This window comes from Gigantopelta aegis, chromosome 9, assembly GCF_016097555.1.
Source record: "Gigantopelta aegis isolate Gae_Host chromosome 9, Gae_host_genome, whole genome shotgun sequence".
NCBI classification, from domain to species: domain Eukaryota; kingdom Metazoa; phylum Mollusca; class Gastropoda; order Neomphalida; family Peltospiridae; genus Gigantopelta; species Gigantopelta aegis.
Window position 1 is genome coordinate 65,682,189 of NC_054707.1, and position 16,414 is coordinate 65,698,602.

Genomic DNA, 16,414 nt, shown 5'->3' on the forward strand with positions numbered 1-16,414 from the left:
ATATCCCTTAATTGTTTATGGTGGGACCAAAAAATTACTTTGAGAGATAGAGTTTTTCGAATGTTCGAAGTTTGAGTGTTCGAAGTCTGTTATTACTAGTTTGTATAGCAGTTCGGCCGGGACCGCCGTTTCACTTCGAGAGGTCGACGTTTTTGAAAGATCAAAGTTTGAGTTATCGAAGGTTGACTGTATATATATATATATATATATATATATATATATATATATAGTATACTAATTATTATTAATATTACTGTTATTAGCAGTAGTAGTATTTTAATATTTGTTAAATGATTTATTCTATTTTATTTTATAGCTTGTCAAATTTTGTCACACTTATATATATGTGTGTGTGTGTGTGTGTACAGTACAGATATATACGTGTGTGTGTGTGTGTACAGTACAGGAGGATATGTTCTATGACATGAAAAGACATGGTTCTGGTACACCCCTTGTTGGTACTAATTTTTATAATATCATGCACTGGTGCTTCTTTTTGATTATTTATTGTTGTTGGTGTGTGTGTGTGTGGGGGGGGGGGTTAGTGGGTTTTAAAATTATTTTCTGTATTAACTTGAATAATACTGTCATAATAAGCTCTCTTTCTAACAATAAGTGTGTTGCATCTTGGAATCCATGACTGAGCTAATTGCAGTCAGTAGCCGCATTAATGAAACACAACAAACGGACGCATCCGCACCACAATCGGACGCACCCGGACCGCAGCCGCATTAATGGAAACAGCTTAAAGCTATGTTTCCATTAATGTGGCTGCAGTGCGAGTACGGGTTCGTCAAATATTGCATCGTGTGTGTGTGTGACAGAGAGAGACAGAGAGACAGAGAGAAAGAGTGAGAGTTAATACCAGTGTTTTTCGGTATTGTCAGTATCATATATTAAGAATAAAAATAGTATTATGTGAGCCTCTAATGAGCATAATACATTATTTATATTCCTAATATATGATATTGACGATACCGAAACACATGAGGGTAATAATATCTTTATCATATAACCTCAAGCTTAATACAACATATTTTTGTAAACTGTACACACAACTTCAATTCCAATCCGTCGTTACTAGATATTCAAATGACGTAAGAATATGTGTCTTTTTGAATGGCAATCACGTCAAATTCGAATGACGTCATTTTGGATGTCCTTACATGAAAATAAACTAGTGCTTAACGGGTTTTTTTGTTTTGTTTTGTGAACTCTGGACAGCTTTCAGTGTAAAATTGCTATTGAAATGTTGTTATGTGATCACTATGAATGCATATGTCATTTATAGAGTGTCACCCTAGCACGTTTGCTTAAATGTCAATAAACCTAGTGCTGTTAACTCGATCAATTTACATCTAATTTCAAAGTTATCAAATTCTTAAAGTTTGTGGTCTGAAAAATATCACATACTTTGATTGCACTGAAAATGTAAGATGTTATATGATAAATGTAAAGTATGTGATAGGACTATATATAGGACTATCGTAATACGCTCTTGTTCTAACAATAAGTGCTGTTACAGTTGTTGCATCTTGGATGTCATAACTAGACTAATCGCAGGCAGTAGCCGCATTAATGGAAACACAACACACGCAAGCGCCCGCTCCGCAATCGTACACACCCAGACCGCAACCGCATTAATGTCATTTTTGTTTAAAGTTTGAGTATCAACTTAATTATTTTTTTTACGTCATAGACTTGTGGATCAAACATGAGTGTTTGTAATCGTCTTACATTTTTGTTAGCATATTGATGTAGGACGAGTATCTTGCTTTTTTCAAAAATATATAATGTAACAACAGATATAAAGTAGGCTATATGTCCATATGTTCAACAAGAAGAAATATATTTGTAAAAGTATGGAGCCTAAATTTTTTTTTTAAAGATATATGAAAACTTGTAACTCCAAAAAACTTAACATTTGGCGAACAGCAAAAGCCAATTTCTATATACACCAACATAATTTTTAATGTGTATTATAAGTTTATATTTTGACTGTAAGTCACAATTCGATTAATTGTGATTCTCTTGATCTTCGTCTGATCGGACTTCCATTCCTCGGAATCCTAGTCTGTGGGACTTGTATTCCTAGGAATTTAAGTCCGTGGGAATATCTTTCCTGGTACTCCTAGTCCACAGGACTTTTAATCCTAGTATTCATAGTCCGCTGGAATTTTATTTCCGATATTTTGGTTATTACATGTATATGATTCATGAAAATCACTGAAATAAAACTTTGAAACTGTACTTAGTTCTAATAGTTAGTACTACGGCAATAACTAGGACTATAATAAAAAGCATGAAAAATTGCCTTTTATAGGTGAACAAAGTTTGTTTTTTGTTAAAACATTTGGTAATTCTGACTCGTAGTTATCAGAGGAAACCCGCTACATTTTTTTCTAATGCAGCAAGGGATCTTTTATATGCACTTTCCCACAGACAGGAAAACACATGTGGTGCACTGATTGGAATGAGAAAAAACCCAATCAGCTGAATGGATCCACCGAGGTGGTTCGATCCTGCGACGCAAGCACCTCAAGCAAGCACTCAACCGACTGAACTAAATCCCACCCCTTCATAGATGAACAATTACAAATAGCATCAAAACACTTGGAATTAATTATCACTGACTGCCTTATGGCAGTCTTGACCATCATAAGCATAAGAAACGAGTTAGAGAGAGGAAACCCGCTGTCACTACTTCATGGGCTACTCTTTTCGATTAGCAGCAGGGGATCTTTTATATGCAACATCCCACAGACAGGATAGTACATACCACAGCCTTTGTTACACCAGTTGTGGAGCACTGGCTGGAACGAGAAATAGCCAAATGGAGCCACAAACAAGAATCGATCCTAAACCGACCGTGTATCAAGCGAGAACTTTACCATTGGACTACGTCCCGCCTCCCCCCCCCCCCCCCCCTCCAAAAAAAAAGAAGAAAAAAACAAAAAGGAGTCTGAATGCCTATTGTGACCAAAACTGTCAAGTGTAAAAGTGTCATGAGTAGTTAGTCTGTTTAAAAGTATCTGTTTAAATATTATTGACAGTATAATAATTGTTCAGGGGTCACTGTTTTGTTTTAGTTGGTGCAGTGACCCATTGTGCTGTTAAAACCCACTCTTAGTCATTGATATTTCTATTAATTGATAAACCTTAAAGGAAACATGTCAAGTAAACCATATTTGGCACCAACCATGTACAATTAATTATACATTGAATCACCTAAAAAACAAAATTATAAAAAATTAATTACTTAAAATATCTCCATAAAAGAACCCCAGATACGAGCTCTTAGCGGAAATTGCCGATCTTTAATGAGCAGGGCAATCACGAGGTCCGTGACGTCAGAGACGCGTCGCTTGATCTGACGCCTTACACTTAAAAGCATTAGTCCGTACCACGCATAAAGAATCTAAGACTTGCACAGCTTACCAAAACAATGAGTGTTCGTTCGCAAAACGTTTTGCCGTATCAATATGAGCTGTTAGTAAATGAAGAAAGACACACATTTACTTACAACAGTGATACTGAAGAAAAAACGGATAGCGAGTCGGAGGGTGGAGAAACTGATGGTGCCAGACCAGACCGGTCGACCAATTTACAGCCTGGAGCCCGAAAGTAACCCGGAGACAAAACCAAAACTTGGATGCTAATGCCGAGGTGTATACTGTTCATATTTAGCATAAAGATACACCTCGATATGATGTATTTAAATATGTAAAAAATATAAATGTAGGACAAACATTTGTGGGTGGGTTTTTTTTAGAAAATATCGCATTTTTTATGTTCGGGCTGTACATAATGAAATCTGTATGCACAGTGTAAACAAACGCTCTAATTTACGACAAGGCGCTTCACTTTAATTAACCTGGCTTGTAAAACAACATAAATGACTTGAGAGTATAATCAACTTTTAAACTAAATATATTTCTATTTGCATCAATAGAACGAAATGGGGTTATAGTATTTTTCTCTCATAAAAAAAAGTAGCATATTATTAGGCCTATTGGTTGGGTGCGTTAGAGTAAAAACGACCACTCACGATACCCAAGTGATAATTTTATTTTCTTTGGTACTACGTAATTGGTCAGTTTTGTAATTTTAGATGGGAAAGTCTACTTAATCAAAGGTTTTACAGCATTATTTACAGTAATGAAGCAGGGCGGCTGATAATGTCCATTAACATTGTACTATAGTCGCGACAGGTTACGCCACAATACCCTGTGATCTTAAAAAAACTGGCACGTATTTTGTACGTATGTCTAGACCGTGGTAATCACTTACCTGGTCGATACCCTGCAATATACACCTGCCAATCAGGAATCACATGTGCAGGCCACGGAAAGAAAGGACCAATTAACTAAAACAACACTCCGATTCTTAAGTCAGCCCGTGGATGAAACATAATAGTTATTTCGACACCGACAGTAGTGGTTTATTTTGTATTGAACTTCGTGTTGCTTTGGGGGCTTCGGGCGATGAGGAACGTTTTTGTGACGTATTCCGCCCGAAGATTAAAAACATTATTTAAAATTATTATTGTTTTTCTACACGTTTTTTAAAACATATTTAAATACATCGTACTGAGATGTATCCTCATGCCAAATCCCATGTTTGTATATGCCATATTTAATTACTTATTGACGTTTCCTTCTTCGGACGGTGAATACAGATTTTGTTATGTAGGCCTACAGCCCTAACATAAAAAAAATTTTTTTTTTCCAAAAAAATAAATAAATAAAAAAATTCTACATTTTTGTTTTTAACATATATAAATACATCATGCTGAGGTGTATCTTTGTGCCAAATATGTACAATGTACACCTCGGCATTCGCAACCGAGTACTGTATTTGTCTCCGGGTAACGTTCGGGCTCCGGGCTGTAAATAGGCTGACACCAAAGTACTATGTGGTGTTGGTGTCCAATCTTTTCTTTTGCGATAAAATACACGCGTCTTTCTTTGGATACAATCCTTTGGAAAACCATAAAAAGACAATCCCGATCGTTTAAAGTGTTTATTTTTACACCCAAAGGCCGCGCAGTACGGCACTGTTGCACTGAAAAGATCGTAAGCCCCTTACTCCATATATAAACAGTTAACAACAATGGAAGAGTACAGCGGCTCTGACGTCACTTCCCTTTTTTTCCGAACGCTCACGAAGAAATATGCATAAATCGTACTTTGATACTGATTAGCGTAATTTCTTCATTTTAAGTTAACTACACGTATTTTATTGTTATAAAGTTATTTGTATATTATTTTTATATCATTTTTCTTTTAAAATGAGCTATAATATGGTCTCGTGTCATGTTTCCTTTAATGAAAACCATTTAACATACGTTTTTATCGATGATATGGTTGGTTCGGACTAAGATATCATAGAGCCCAGAGTCTGACTTGTAATATCTTAGACCAAATTAATGTTTGAAAATGAGAACAATTGACAAAGCAGGCACATATTCAGTAAGTTATGCGGGGGGGGGGGGGGGGGGGGGGGGGGGACACGACCTACACTGTGGCAAGTAGAAATTTACTTTGAAGAAGGATGTTTAGACCACGCCACCACACCACACCACACAACCTATGTACACGCGTTATATAATAACAAGATAATTTATATAACGCATATACCACATTTTTATAGTTAAATTATTATTATCAAATACCAGTACACAATGTCTAACAGATAATTTTGTTGGTATATCATATGGGCAAGTTATACTTGCATGTATTTGCGAGCACTAATACATGTAACACGCTTCCAATTATTTAAAAATGTTTTCGAGTTTTCAAACATTACTTTTAAATGTTTTAGCATTTATTAGTTGGAACAACATGCAATGAGTAAAGACTTTGGTTCTGCTCATGTAATAAGGTCAACAAAATGTGTATATACTCTTGAAAAAGATATAAATGGAAAATATTGGAATAAATAGAAAATATACTAAAAGGCAAAACTTATTGTTACACACAAAAGACAAAGATAATTGATGATAAGTTTGTACTGCCGTGTATGAAACGTTATAACATGGAAAGAGGAATGTTCGAAGGTATGGAAACGAGCAATAGTCCATGAAAAGGGCGCACCTGCCATATGCAAATGAGCAACATCGCTAGATGGGGTCCAAAGCGAAGTCCACACAGTCAGTAGCGAGTGTGTTCACCTTGAGCATTAACATAAGCTTGGCACCGTCTTCTCATTGAGGCCACTAAATGCTGGAGAAAGTTCCTGGAATTGCCATTCCAGACCTGAGGAAGGATCAGCCGGAGTTCCTGCAGTGTTGTTGGAGGATTTGGAAGACGTCGCAAGCGTCGCTCCATTTCATCCCAGACATGATCGATTGGTGACAAATCCGGGGACCTGGCAGGCCAGGGTTGCTCATCAACCTTGTTCTGATTCAGATACTGCTGCACAACTCTAGCAATGTTTGGTAAGGCGTTATCGTGTTGTAATGCCATATCGGGGCCGTTCTGTTGCAAAAACGATAACACAGTTGTTTGCAAAATTCATCTCGGTACCTCACAGCATTCAAATTGTCTTCAATCACAACTGTCTAGGTCCGGCCTGTGGCTGTAATTCCATCCCATATCATAATGCCACCACCTCCAAAACGATCCCCTTCAAGAACACATGGCATGACGTAACATTCACCTTGACGTCTGTAGACACGTGTCCTGCCGTCAGGTCTGTGGAGAAGGAAACCGGATTCATCAGTGAAAAGGACATGTCTCCAGTCACATGCTGTCCATCGCAGGTGTTGTCTGCACCACTGGAGACGTCAATGTCGATGTTCTGGCGTCAGGATTGGCCTTCTGGTTGGGCATCTTGCACAGATGCCATAAATGCGTAGACGTCTTCGCTGATACACATCTGTCGCCATGGATGGTATGGGCTGTGAGTGTTGCTGGCTGGAACCTGTTTTGCAGATGCGTGGTTCAGATCCATGTGTCTTGGCGAGAGGTTGTCACGGGTAGTCGGCCGCTACGGGGACGGTCCCTGACCTGGTTGTTTTGTTGATATCGTTGCCATAAGTGCCATATGGTGTTTCTGTGGACGTTGAATTGACGTGCGAGGTCCCAGATTCAAGCATCCCTATGACTCGCCATCTGTCATTTTCACTGAGGCGTGGCACGACAAAATTGCATCAAGCAGTTCGCTAATGGTGTTTTTCTGACTTCTGGACTTCTGAAGGCTGCATGGAGTGGCAATGATTTGCGACTGAATGTCTGGCCTTTTATGGTGAACACTGGACAGGATTTCTCCCGAATATTCCATGTTTCTTGCACGAAGTATGCAATCGCTGCAACAACTGCTTGGTTGCATTTCTTCGAGCTGTTTCATGCACATTTTCTCTGGTTTACATACATAAATCCATTCACAAATTTATTACTCCAAACAATCCATGTCACAATAACTTTTGCCTTTTAATATATTTAAATAACGAGAGGCACCAGTATCCTAAGTTAATTAAATAAACCAGAAAGGAAACTGCTTTTTGTTTTGTTTACATTATAATTTATTGATTTTGTATGTGTACTACCGGACCTAAATTTTGATTGTCCAGGAATGCAAGTCCGGCCCGGACTTGATATCCTGGCAGTCAGACCAGTATTCTCAAGGAACGTAAATCCTGGGACTTGCATTTCTACATTCCTAGGAGATTAAGTCCGGGCAGACATCTGTTCCTACGGACATGTATTCCTAGGAGATAAAGTCCGGGCAGACATCTGTTCCTACGGACATGTATTCCTAGGAGATAAAGTCCGGGCAGACATCTGTTCCTACGGACATGTATTCCTAGGAGATAAAGTCCGGGCAGACATCTGTTGCTGCGGACATGTATTCCTAGGAGATAAAGTCCGGGCAGACATCTGTTCCTACGGACATGTATTCCTAGGAGATTAAGTCCGGGCAGACATCTGTTCCTACGGACATGTATTCCTAGGAGATAAAGTCCGGGCAGACATCTGTTCCTACGGACATGTATTCCTAGGAGATTAAGTCCGGGCAGACATCTGTTCCTACGGACATGTATTCCTAGGAGATTAAGTCCGGGCAGACATCTGTTCCTACAGACATGTATTCCGATTACACCGGTCCCAACAGGTGATTCGTTAACGATTCACTCCGGCTGTCTATTGCGCTATACACCCATGTCCCAAAAGTCAATGCACAATATTACAAAATAACATGGGTAAAATATAGCCAGATGGCTTACCATTAAACATATATATTGTTTTAATTCTACCCCAATTCCTGGAAGTGAATATGTGAACCATAACACGTGTCACAATTAGGAACTATAGTGGATCATGAACAACAAACTCTTACCCGGAAGTGAACTGTGTAGTGAGACCTAAAGTGCTCTCTTGATTCGCTGTCAATCTGGGATCGATCGCTGTCGGGCTATTTCTTGTTCCAGCCAGTGCCACATGACTGGTATATATAAGGTCATGGTATGTGCTATCCTGTTTGTGGGATGGCACATATAAAATATCCCTTGCTACTAATGGAAAACATGTAGCGGGTTTCCTCTAAGACAATATGTCCAGATTATCAAATGTTTGGTATCCATTAGCTGATGATTAATAAATCAATGCGCTCTAGTTTTAAGATTGATGTTTGGTATTCTTTGGTATTTTATTTGTTATTCAGTTTTGGATCTAAACACGATGGTGATACCAACACATGCACAGGAGAAGACCAATACATTATGGCTGCTACTGACGGGTCTAGAACAGATCATAACATGACCAACCCCTGGCTGTTCTCGTCCTGCTCAGTTTTGTATTTCAAGAATCTGTTAACATCACTAATGCAAACAAGGTAAGTTCCCATTAACCCACGCTCGCGTGTGCTCTCTCTCTCTCTCTCTCTCTCTCTCTCTTTCGCTCGCTCGCTCTCTCTCTCTCTCTCTCTCTCTCTCTCTCTCTCTCTCTCTCACACACACACACAAACACCCAGTTGGCCGTTGAATGGATGGTTTATAGATGTATGTGTTGTATTAACTAGATGGTGACTGACTGGTAGTCTGGTTAGATAGTGCATGAGTGGTTGTCTAACTAGATGGTGACTGAGTGGTTGTCTGGTTAGATGGTGACTGAGTGACTATCTACCAAAATGGTGACTAAGTGGTTGTCTGCTTACATGGTGAATGAATTGTCTGGTTAGATAGTGACTGATTTGGTGTCTAATTAGATGGTGACTGAGTAGTTGTCTGTTTAAATGGTGACTGTTTGTCTGGCACGATGGTGACTGAGTGGTTGTCTGGTTAGATGGTGACTGATTGGCTATGTGGTTAGATGGTGACTGAGTGGTTGACTGGTTAGATGGTGACTGAGTGGTTGTGTGACTACATGGTGACTGGTTAGCTAACTGGTTACCGTCAGTTTGCATCAAAAGGTAACTGATGAATTGACAAGTAATGCAATAATGAATAGTGCTAAACCATATAAATGTATTATTATGTTTCAAACGCATATCAGCTCGAATAAAAAAGTTTAAGTGTCAGTGTAACTGAACATGTTTCGTTACAAATTGCCATGAATAAGCACAGGTTAAATCTCATTATAGAGTTATATTCCGTTCACATTTAACGCAGACGGACTATAACTGGGATAGTTCGATGTTGGCTGGTTGGCTTGTTGGCTAGTTGGTTGACTGGTTGCACTGACTAGATTGCATGATTACATGGGCTGATAAATATGTTAATGAGCTGATTGAAGAGAGGCTGATTGGTATCTCTACTCTCTGAGAATGAGCCTGTGGCTTTAATGGAATTTCAGAATAGATGATGTTTAAGTGGATATGTCTGCAGACCTATGTGCCAAGTTTCAGATGTAATGTTGTTTGTTTTTTTTTTCATTTGTATCTCAGCTATGGAGTAAAGTGCTTGACACAAAAGGTAACAACAGCTGATGTTCCATTGGTCCTCGGCATGCCAGGACAGGTTTACAGCCCTGATGATCAGTGTAAAAGGATACTCGGTCCAGAATCAAAACTCTGTCAGGTATTGATGTTTTTCGTTTTCATATTGTGAAATTTAGTACAATAATTACTATCGCATGTTAAAGTAAAGTTCACACAAATGCTATTAGCTTGAGCGGTTTTCCAATATGTCCTGTATAGTGTGTACCTGATTGTTCAAGTAGCATGTTACACATCAGCTGGCCTGCAGAGAGGCATTTAGTCCACGAGTCAAGACAAGCTACAATGGTTGGACACAACACCTACCTCACAGTTGGTTTGTCACTTCATGGGAATACCTCTGGGAGATTTCTAGCCCTGATGTAGAGTTTAATTGTGTCAGCAACAAATAATGACAGCCTATTTGTTTAATTGGGAGGGAACTAGTGGTGGTTTAGGTGCAAATCGTAACATTTTTTTCTTTTAAAAATATCGAACATTTGTAAACATTCGGATGATAATTAAGGGATAATTATGTTGTATTTGATCATTTGCGGACATTCATGCTGGTTATACAGTCGCAAACTGAGTTGTACCGACGACGCGGTAAAAAATTGGTTAATCAAAGTTGCCTCATATACTATTGATATAATGTTACATTGATAATGTTAAGTTGGCATCTTTGATTTCTATCAATGTCCGACATCAAAACCATTAAACTTCATTAAGTCAAAATGGGTTAATTGTTATGCATTGTATTAATGCAGCTCCATCTTGTCTCCTACAAAACTATATTACTTTATTTCCTAAAGTTAATGAATTAAAAGGAATACAAGGGCAATGTTTCCAATTCCATGATAGAGTGGGTTGAGCCCACTGATGTCATGCTGGTTACTGCCCATTGACCAAACGTTCATCAATCGAGTCTATTTTTGGGGTACCTGTAATGTTGATTCTTTACCCTTGACTTTGCCATCCACATGATACTAATGAAATACAATGGCACTAACCCAACGAATTTGACAATGCAATTGTTACAATGGTTGCATTCCATATTGTACTCAACTATATGGCAAAAGAAACTCATAGAAATGTGTGGCTAAAACTGATACCATAGTACATATGTTGATTAAAACGCTTCGTGTAGCAGGTTTAGCCACATATCCTTCTAATGTCGGCTATGTAATTTAATTCGGTGCTATACACGCTCAAGCTCATATAGTACTTTAGTGACACAATTAACATTTTTTTTTCCAAAGGACTGATTGGTGGAGTGCTAGCAAAACATGCAATACAAAATTTTGAACTTTCACCAGGTCTGTCATCATCAATCAGCTTAGCAAGCAGAATATATTTATATTGATGATGATATCTATAATAACATTACTTACTAGTATGTATTTTTTCCCAACAATACGTAACATACTAATCCAGGAACCCATGAACAGGTAAATAATTTGTGTTACTCCTGTGATTGGACTTAAGAAAGGCTATTACGTTAATACTACAGCAGGATCTTAATATGTTTACCAATGCTAACAGTAGCAGTTTAATAATTCAGCGTATTGCATTTAAAAATCATATTATTTTGAAATTATGTCAATTTTACATGAATAAATGGTATTATTTTCATATTATTTCAGAGCCATACGTTACAAAATGGTGTCAATGGAATATGTTATTCCATGTACTGCAAGATTCCAGAGAAACCCACTTTTTGTTCTAGTTATCACGCGGCTAGAGGGACAACGTGCGGTGATAACAAAGTGAGACGGAATTAGTGACATTGATTTAAACAAGTGTTAAATCTTCTTTTTATACAGGTATGAAAGCAACTGGTGGAACAGCACGCTAAAGCATGCACAGTTCTACCTTTGATATCCGTACACTGCATTATCGATTACCTCAGTGACAATGCAAGTGAAGCTGCATACATTGGCTGTTCTAGCATTTTGTCTTAACACCTGTATTAAAAATAAGATTTAATCTATATAATTTGATGGTAAATGTTTTTTAAGATATATTTTTTATTTACTTAGAAATAATTACATTTTCTTTGCGTCTATACACATTACGGCAATCGAGAGGTGCTACTTGTTTGCGTTCATTTAAGAAATGACCACAATTATTTTTTTGCTCCATGCAAGTATGAAACGAAAAAAATAATGAACCAAAAAGTAATTGTGGTCAAATTATATAATTAAATTTATATAATATACATAATTTAACAATACATGTCTCAATTTGTTTTGTTTACCTTTAAATATGTCTGTAGTATTGTTTGTGTAAACTTCATGGAGACTTATTTTGAGTAGGAATGCAAACTTTTATTCACTATTATTTGAATCAGGTGATTGCCAAATGACGTCAATTGGGCAAATGGGATTTAGGAGTGACCATAAATATTTCGGTTCATCGAGATAAATTTGTTTAATAATATCTAAAAATTGTATTATAACAACTTAAGGCCCCCCCGCACTACTTTTCTGCAACTAACCTGGTTATTGAGGCAACCATTTTGATGAAAACATATGTAAAATATTTTTTTAAAGTTATAAAATTGGGACACAGATACCATGTAATAGTTCACTTTTTAAATATGATACATTAATGGAAAATGCTATAACAGAATAGACATACCCATTGCACACTTTTGTATGACTCTATGCGAAGTCATACATTGTGCACATCGTTCATTCTTGTAAGAGTCAAACTATAATTGCGGTCAATTCTTAAATGGTTTTTTTATAATAAAACAATTTAAGTTGGTTTGAGTTCAAAACTTAACTTTATTAATTTAGAATTGGAATGCAATTCATCGGTTTCTATATCTACCTTTAACAGGCTTTTTAAAATTTGCAAGTACTATATTTCTCTAGTTTACACGTATTTGTGATAAATGACTACACATTAAGCGACCCCACATATAAACGTTGCACAATTAGCTCAAAAATATAAAATGTTTATTGTGTTCCCACTCGGCGTAAACAGTGGGTGCCGCCAAAATCCATTATTACCAACAACAAATTAAAAAAGTATTAGTGTGGGCATTTCAAGCTATAGTTTTTATATTCCATAAGAAAATTAATAAATATTTTCAGTACAGAAGCCATGTTGATTTATATACATCAGGGAGTCAGGAAGGTTTGAACATTGATTCTTATGTAAAATATATATGTAGATTTCAGATTCGTGACTCTTACTTCTCTAAATGTATGCTTTTTCTAAGAATTACCATGTTTTAATGGAACCTTAAAGTCAACGTTTGTCAATGTTCTGGTACCCGAATTTGAGTTACTGGGGACGAGAATAAACTAATTTGTGTTTCTTACGATGCTTAGCATCATAGAATTCCATAAAATAAATAACTGTTTCTATTAATTCCTTCAATCAATATTGATCATATGTCTAATTTAATTTTAGGTATGTCCATTACACACCGCATAGGGGTGTTTCATGGTTTGAAATTTCAGGGCCAGATCCACACTTATGCAAAAGAGGGTTATGTGGTGAATAAGAATATGTCCAGATTTTCTATTTGGAAAAAATGGATTCATTCTTTTAATAATGACAGGATCCAGGTTTGCGGGATGTTAACATTCTGAAGGACATATTAGACACCAAATAGCCGTAATGTGCTGAGGTGTCATCAAACAAATATGCCTTTCCTTTCTGTACGCTATTTTTGCTATATTTCCAGTGGTGTATAAATGGCCTGTGTGTGTATTCTCCAGATGCACCCAGTATTGATGGTAAGTACAAAAAACAAACATACTTCATTAAATCAAAAACAATAGCAAGAGTAACAAAAGTAATGCTATTTAAAGACTCATAATTTACAGACTATTGAGTCGGATCGGCAGTGTTGTTTAAACTCTGATAATCATTCTTGATTGATTAGTTAATTTTCGAATAATAATAGTAGTTTGGCTACTGTGTCTGCAAGAGGTTAATATATGGATGTACATTCAGCCATTACCAGCAGGTATTAACCTATTGCAGGCACAGTGGCAAGAATTTTGTGTGTGCATATATATATATATATATGTGTGTGTGTGTGTGTGTGTGTTATTATATGTTATATACATGTAATGCAGCACTCATTGTTACGGGGTGGTAATTTGATTAATTATGTATTGTGTATTGATAACACTACCCAGAATTTTAACTAACTGGAAAACCTAGGTATATCATCCAGCAGGAGGAAACGTGTTAATGCGAGAAAAGCTTAACAATTATTAATAACAAAAGAAAACTACAACGGGCAGTTGGAAAAATGTACCACTACAAAATAGAATATGTTCATTGTGTAATACAGTCAAATCCACTTAATTGGATGTCGGATTATTGAATATTTCGGATATTTGAATATGTTTGTCCTGCACGGAACCATTTGCCATTATGACAATACAAAATCCAACGGTTAATTGGATGTGTTTTTTAACGTGTTTTCGGATATTTGAATATAAAATTATCCTTGCCGAATGGCAATTGCACGTAAAACATAGGAAAGTTTGTGTTACTTGATGTGTTTTTTTTTAATTTATGATCGTACGTAATACCATACTATCGTACATGCAAAAATAAATACTTTTAATTTTATTTAATTTCATTGTTTAAAAAAAGGAAAAAGACTTGCAATACTTGTTTTTTGTTAGTTTAATTATTTCGGATGAATCGTTTTAATCATACATTTCCTACATCGTAATTAATCCATTCTGAGATTCATCTCAAATGTGACCCAATGGCCGAGACAATTTCAAGGTGTCATTCCCACCTTGTTTTGTATTTATCCCTTAATCTCATGTCGGCCACTTTTGAAGCAGTGTATGTTTAATCCATAAATAAACACTTGTCAGATATTTTTCTCTATGAATTGTCGGTGACAGTAACAAAACAAAATCTAGTGTTATTTTTAGCGGGATCTTTTGATCACGTGATTTTTCTCTGCAGCTCACAATGTGAGGCCCCATTTGGGGTGACCGATTATGATGATTATGTTTAAATTGTTAAATGCCGACAAAAGGTAAGTTGTAGGAGATTTTTCTTAGCAAGTTGGATTAATCATCTTTTGGCTATAAATATTGACAAGAACTCTTTTTTTTTCACAATGTCAACATGGCAAATAAACGGAAAGGAAACGATTTATCTTTGGCTCAGAAATACGACGAGATATGTGCCCAGTATCTAGCCAATGCTTCAGAGAACAGGAAAAGCAGCCAATGTGGAGAAGGCCTTATCAGAATTTTTTCCGTCGCCAGACAAAAAAAGACATTCCAATATCGGGCCCAATATTAGGTTTTTCCTTCTGTTACATTGAATAACGGCCTTTCACTTATTTGACTTTGGCCAGTCTAGTTTACCTGTCAAATCAGTTACAAATGCACACAGATAATAGTCAGATAGACGTCCTGGTAAAATACAGAGAACATGGAAATGACTACTTATTCAAGATTATATTGGGTGGTTGGGGTGGGGTCTTGTTGCACTTGATTTACAAATACAAAAGAAGTTAATAATGGCCATTTAATTATCAAGAAGTTAATAACGGCCTTTTAATTATTTGACTGTGGCCAGTCTAATTGAGCTTCCGGTGGTTTTATCTGGGTCATTAGATGTTTAGTCACTTCTGCTTCTAGGCGTACAAACGGCATGAACTGTTGTCTCTTGTATTTATCAAGTTTATAGACAAACTTGATAATGGCAACAGAGTCACAATATGGAACTTGGAATCGGTATTTTATTAACACAAAATGTCGCCACTTACCGGTTTTTGACGAAAAATTCCACATTTATGAGGCCCACTCTCTCACCCCAACAAGCTGCCAGTTCGGTGTGTGAACAACCGTTGCTATCGTCGTAGTGAGTTATTGAGAATCGTAATTTTTTTCTTCGGTTTATTGAAATGCCGCTTATTTGAATTCTTCACGAGGCATTCGGATTTGACTGTAATTACGATTGTAGATGAGTTTCATTATATTCATGTATGTTTTTCATTTCCAAAGAAACGTGTAACTCGTTTGGTGAAAACTTGCTATATTTTGTAGTTAATTATGAATACTTTCAAATCCCTGGCTGAATATTGTTTGTTCTTTGTATTTATGTAACAATTGACTGCTGTATGTATAATTCAGTTTGCTACCGTACAATTTGTTAACCAATTTACAATCAAACATTTATCAAATACGTACAAAAGATGATCATAAATATTCGTTCTTTTCCGACCCTGTCTTCAAACATGAATCTAAGGAATACTTGCAAAACACAGGAATTGGTTTTTTCAGATAAGCAGTTCTTCGCAGTCACTTGTACATCAGTACAATATATCGACGATTAGTGTTTTTGTACAAGACTTGTGTGTGTTGCTACTGACTTTACAAGAATAGAATGCAAATACCTGTCAAAACACACGTAGCAGGTGAAGTCACTGATCAGTACAATATATCGACATTGGCGCGTTGTCTGACTTTACAATATGTAAAAAAAATGACACATTTGG

At 36.7% G+C, this 16,414-nt stretch overlaps 1 protein-coding gene across 1 annotated transcript in view; it reads left to right on the plus strand.

Annotated features, from left to right (window-relative positions):
• LOC121381702 (A disintegrin and metalloproteinase with thrombospondin motifs 6-like) overlaps positions 1-15,571 on the plus strand; it is a 28,350-nt gene extending 12,779 nt beyond the window's left edge. Inside the window, exons 10-14 of the mRNA XM_041511046.1 lie at positions 8,665-8,835; positions 9,886-10,018; positions 11,559-11,681; positions 13,616-13,667; positions 15,555-15,571. Of these exons, the coding sequence (XP_041366980.1) occupies positions 8,665-8,835; positions 9,886-10,018; positions 11,559-11,681; positions 13,616-13,667; positions 15,555-15,571 (496 nt within the window). The remainder of the gene's footprint in view (positions 1-8,664; positions 8,836-9,885; positions 10,019-11,558; positions 11,682-13,615; positions 13,668-15,554) is intronic.
• The last annotated feature ends 843 nt before the right edge of the window (positions 15,572-16,414 follow it).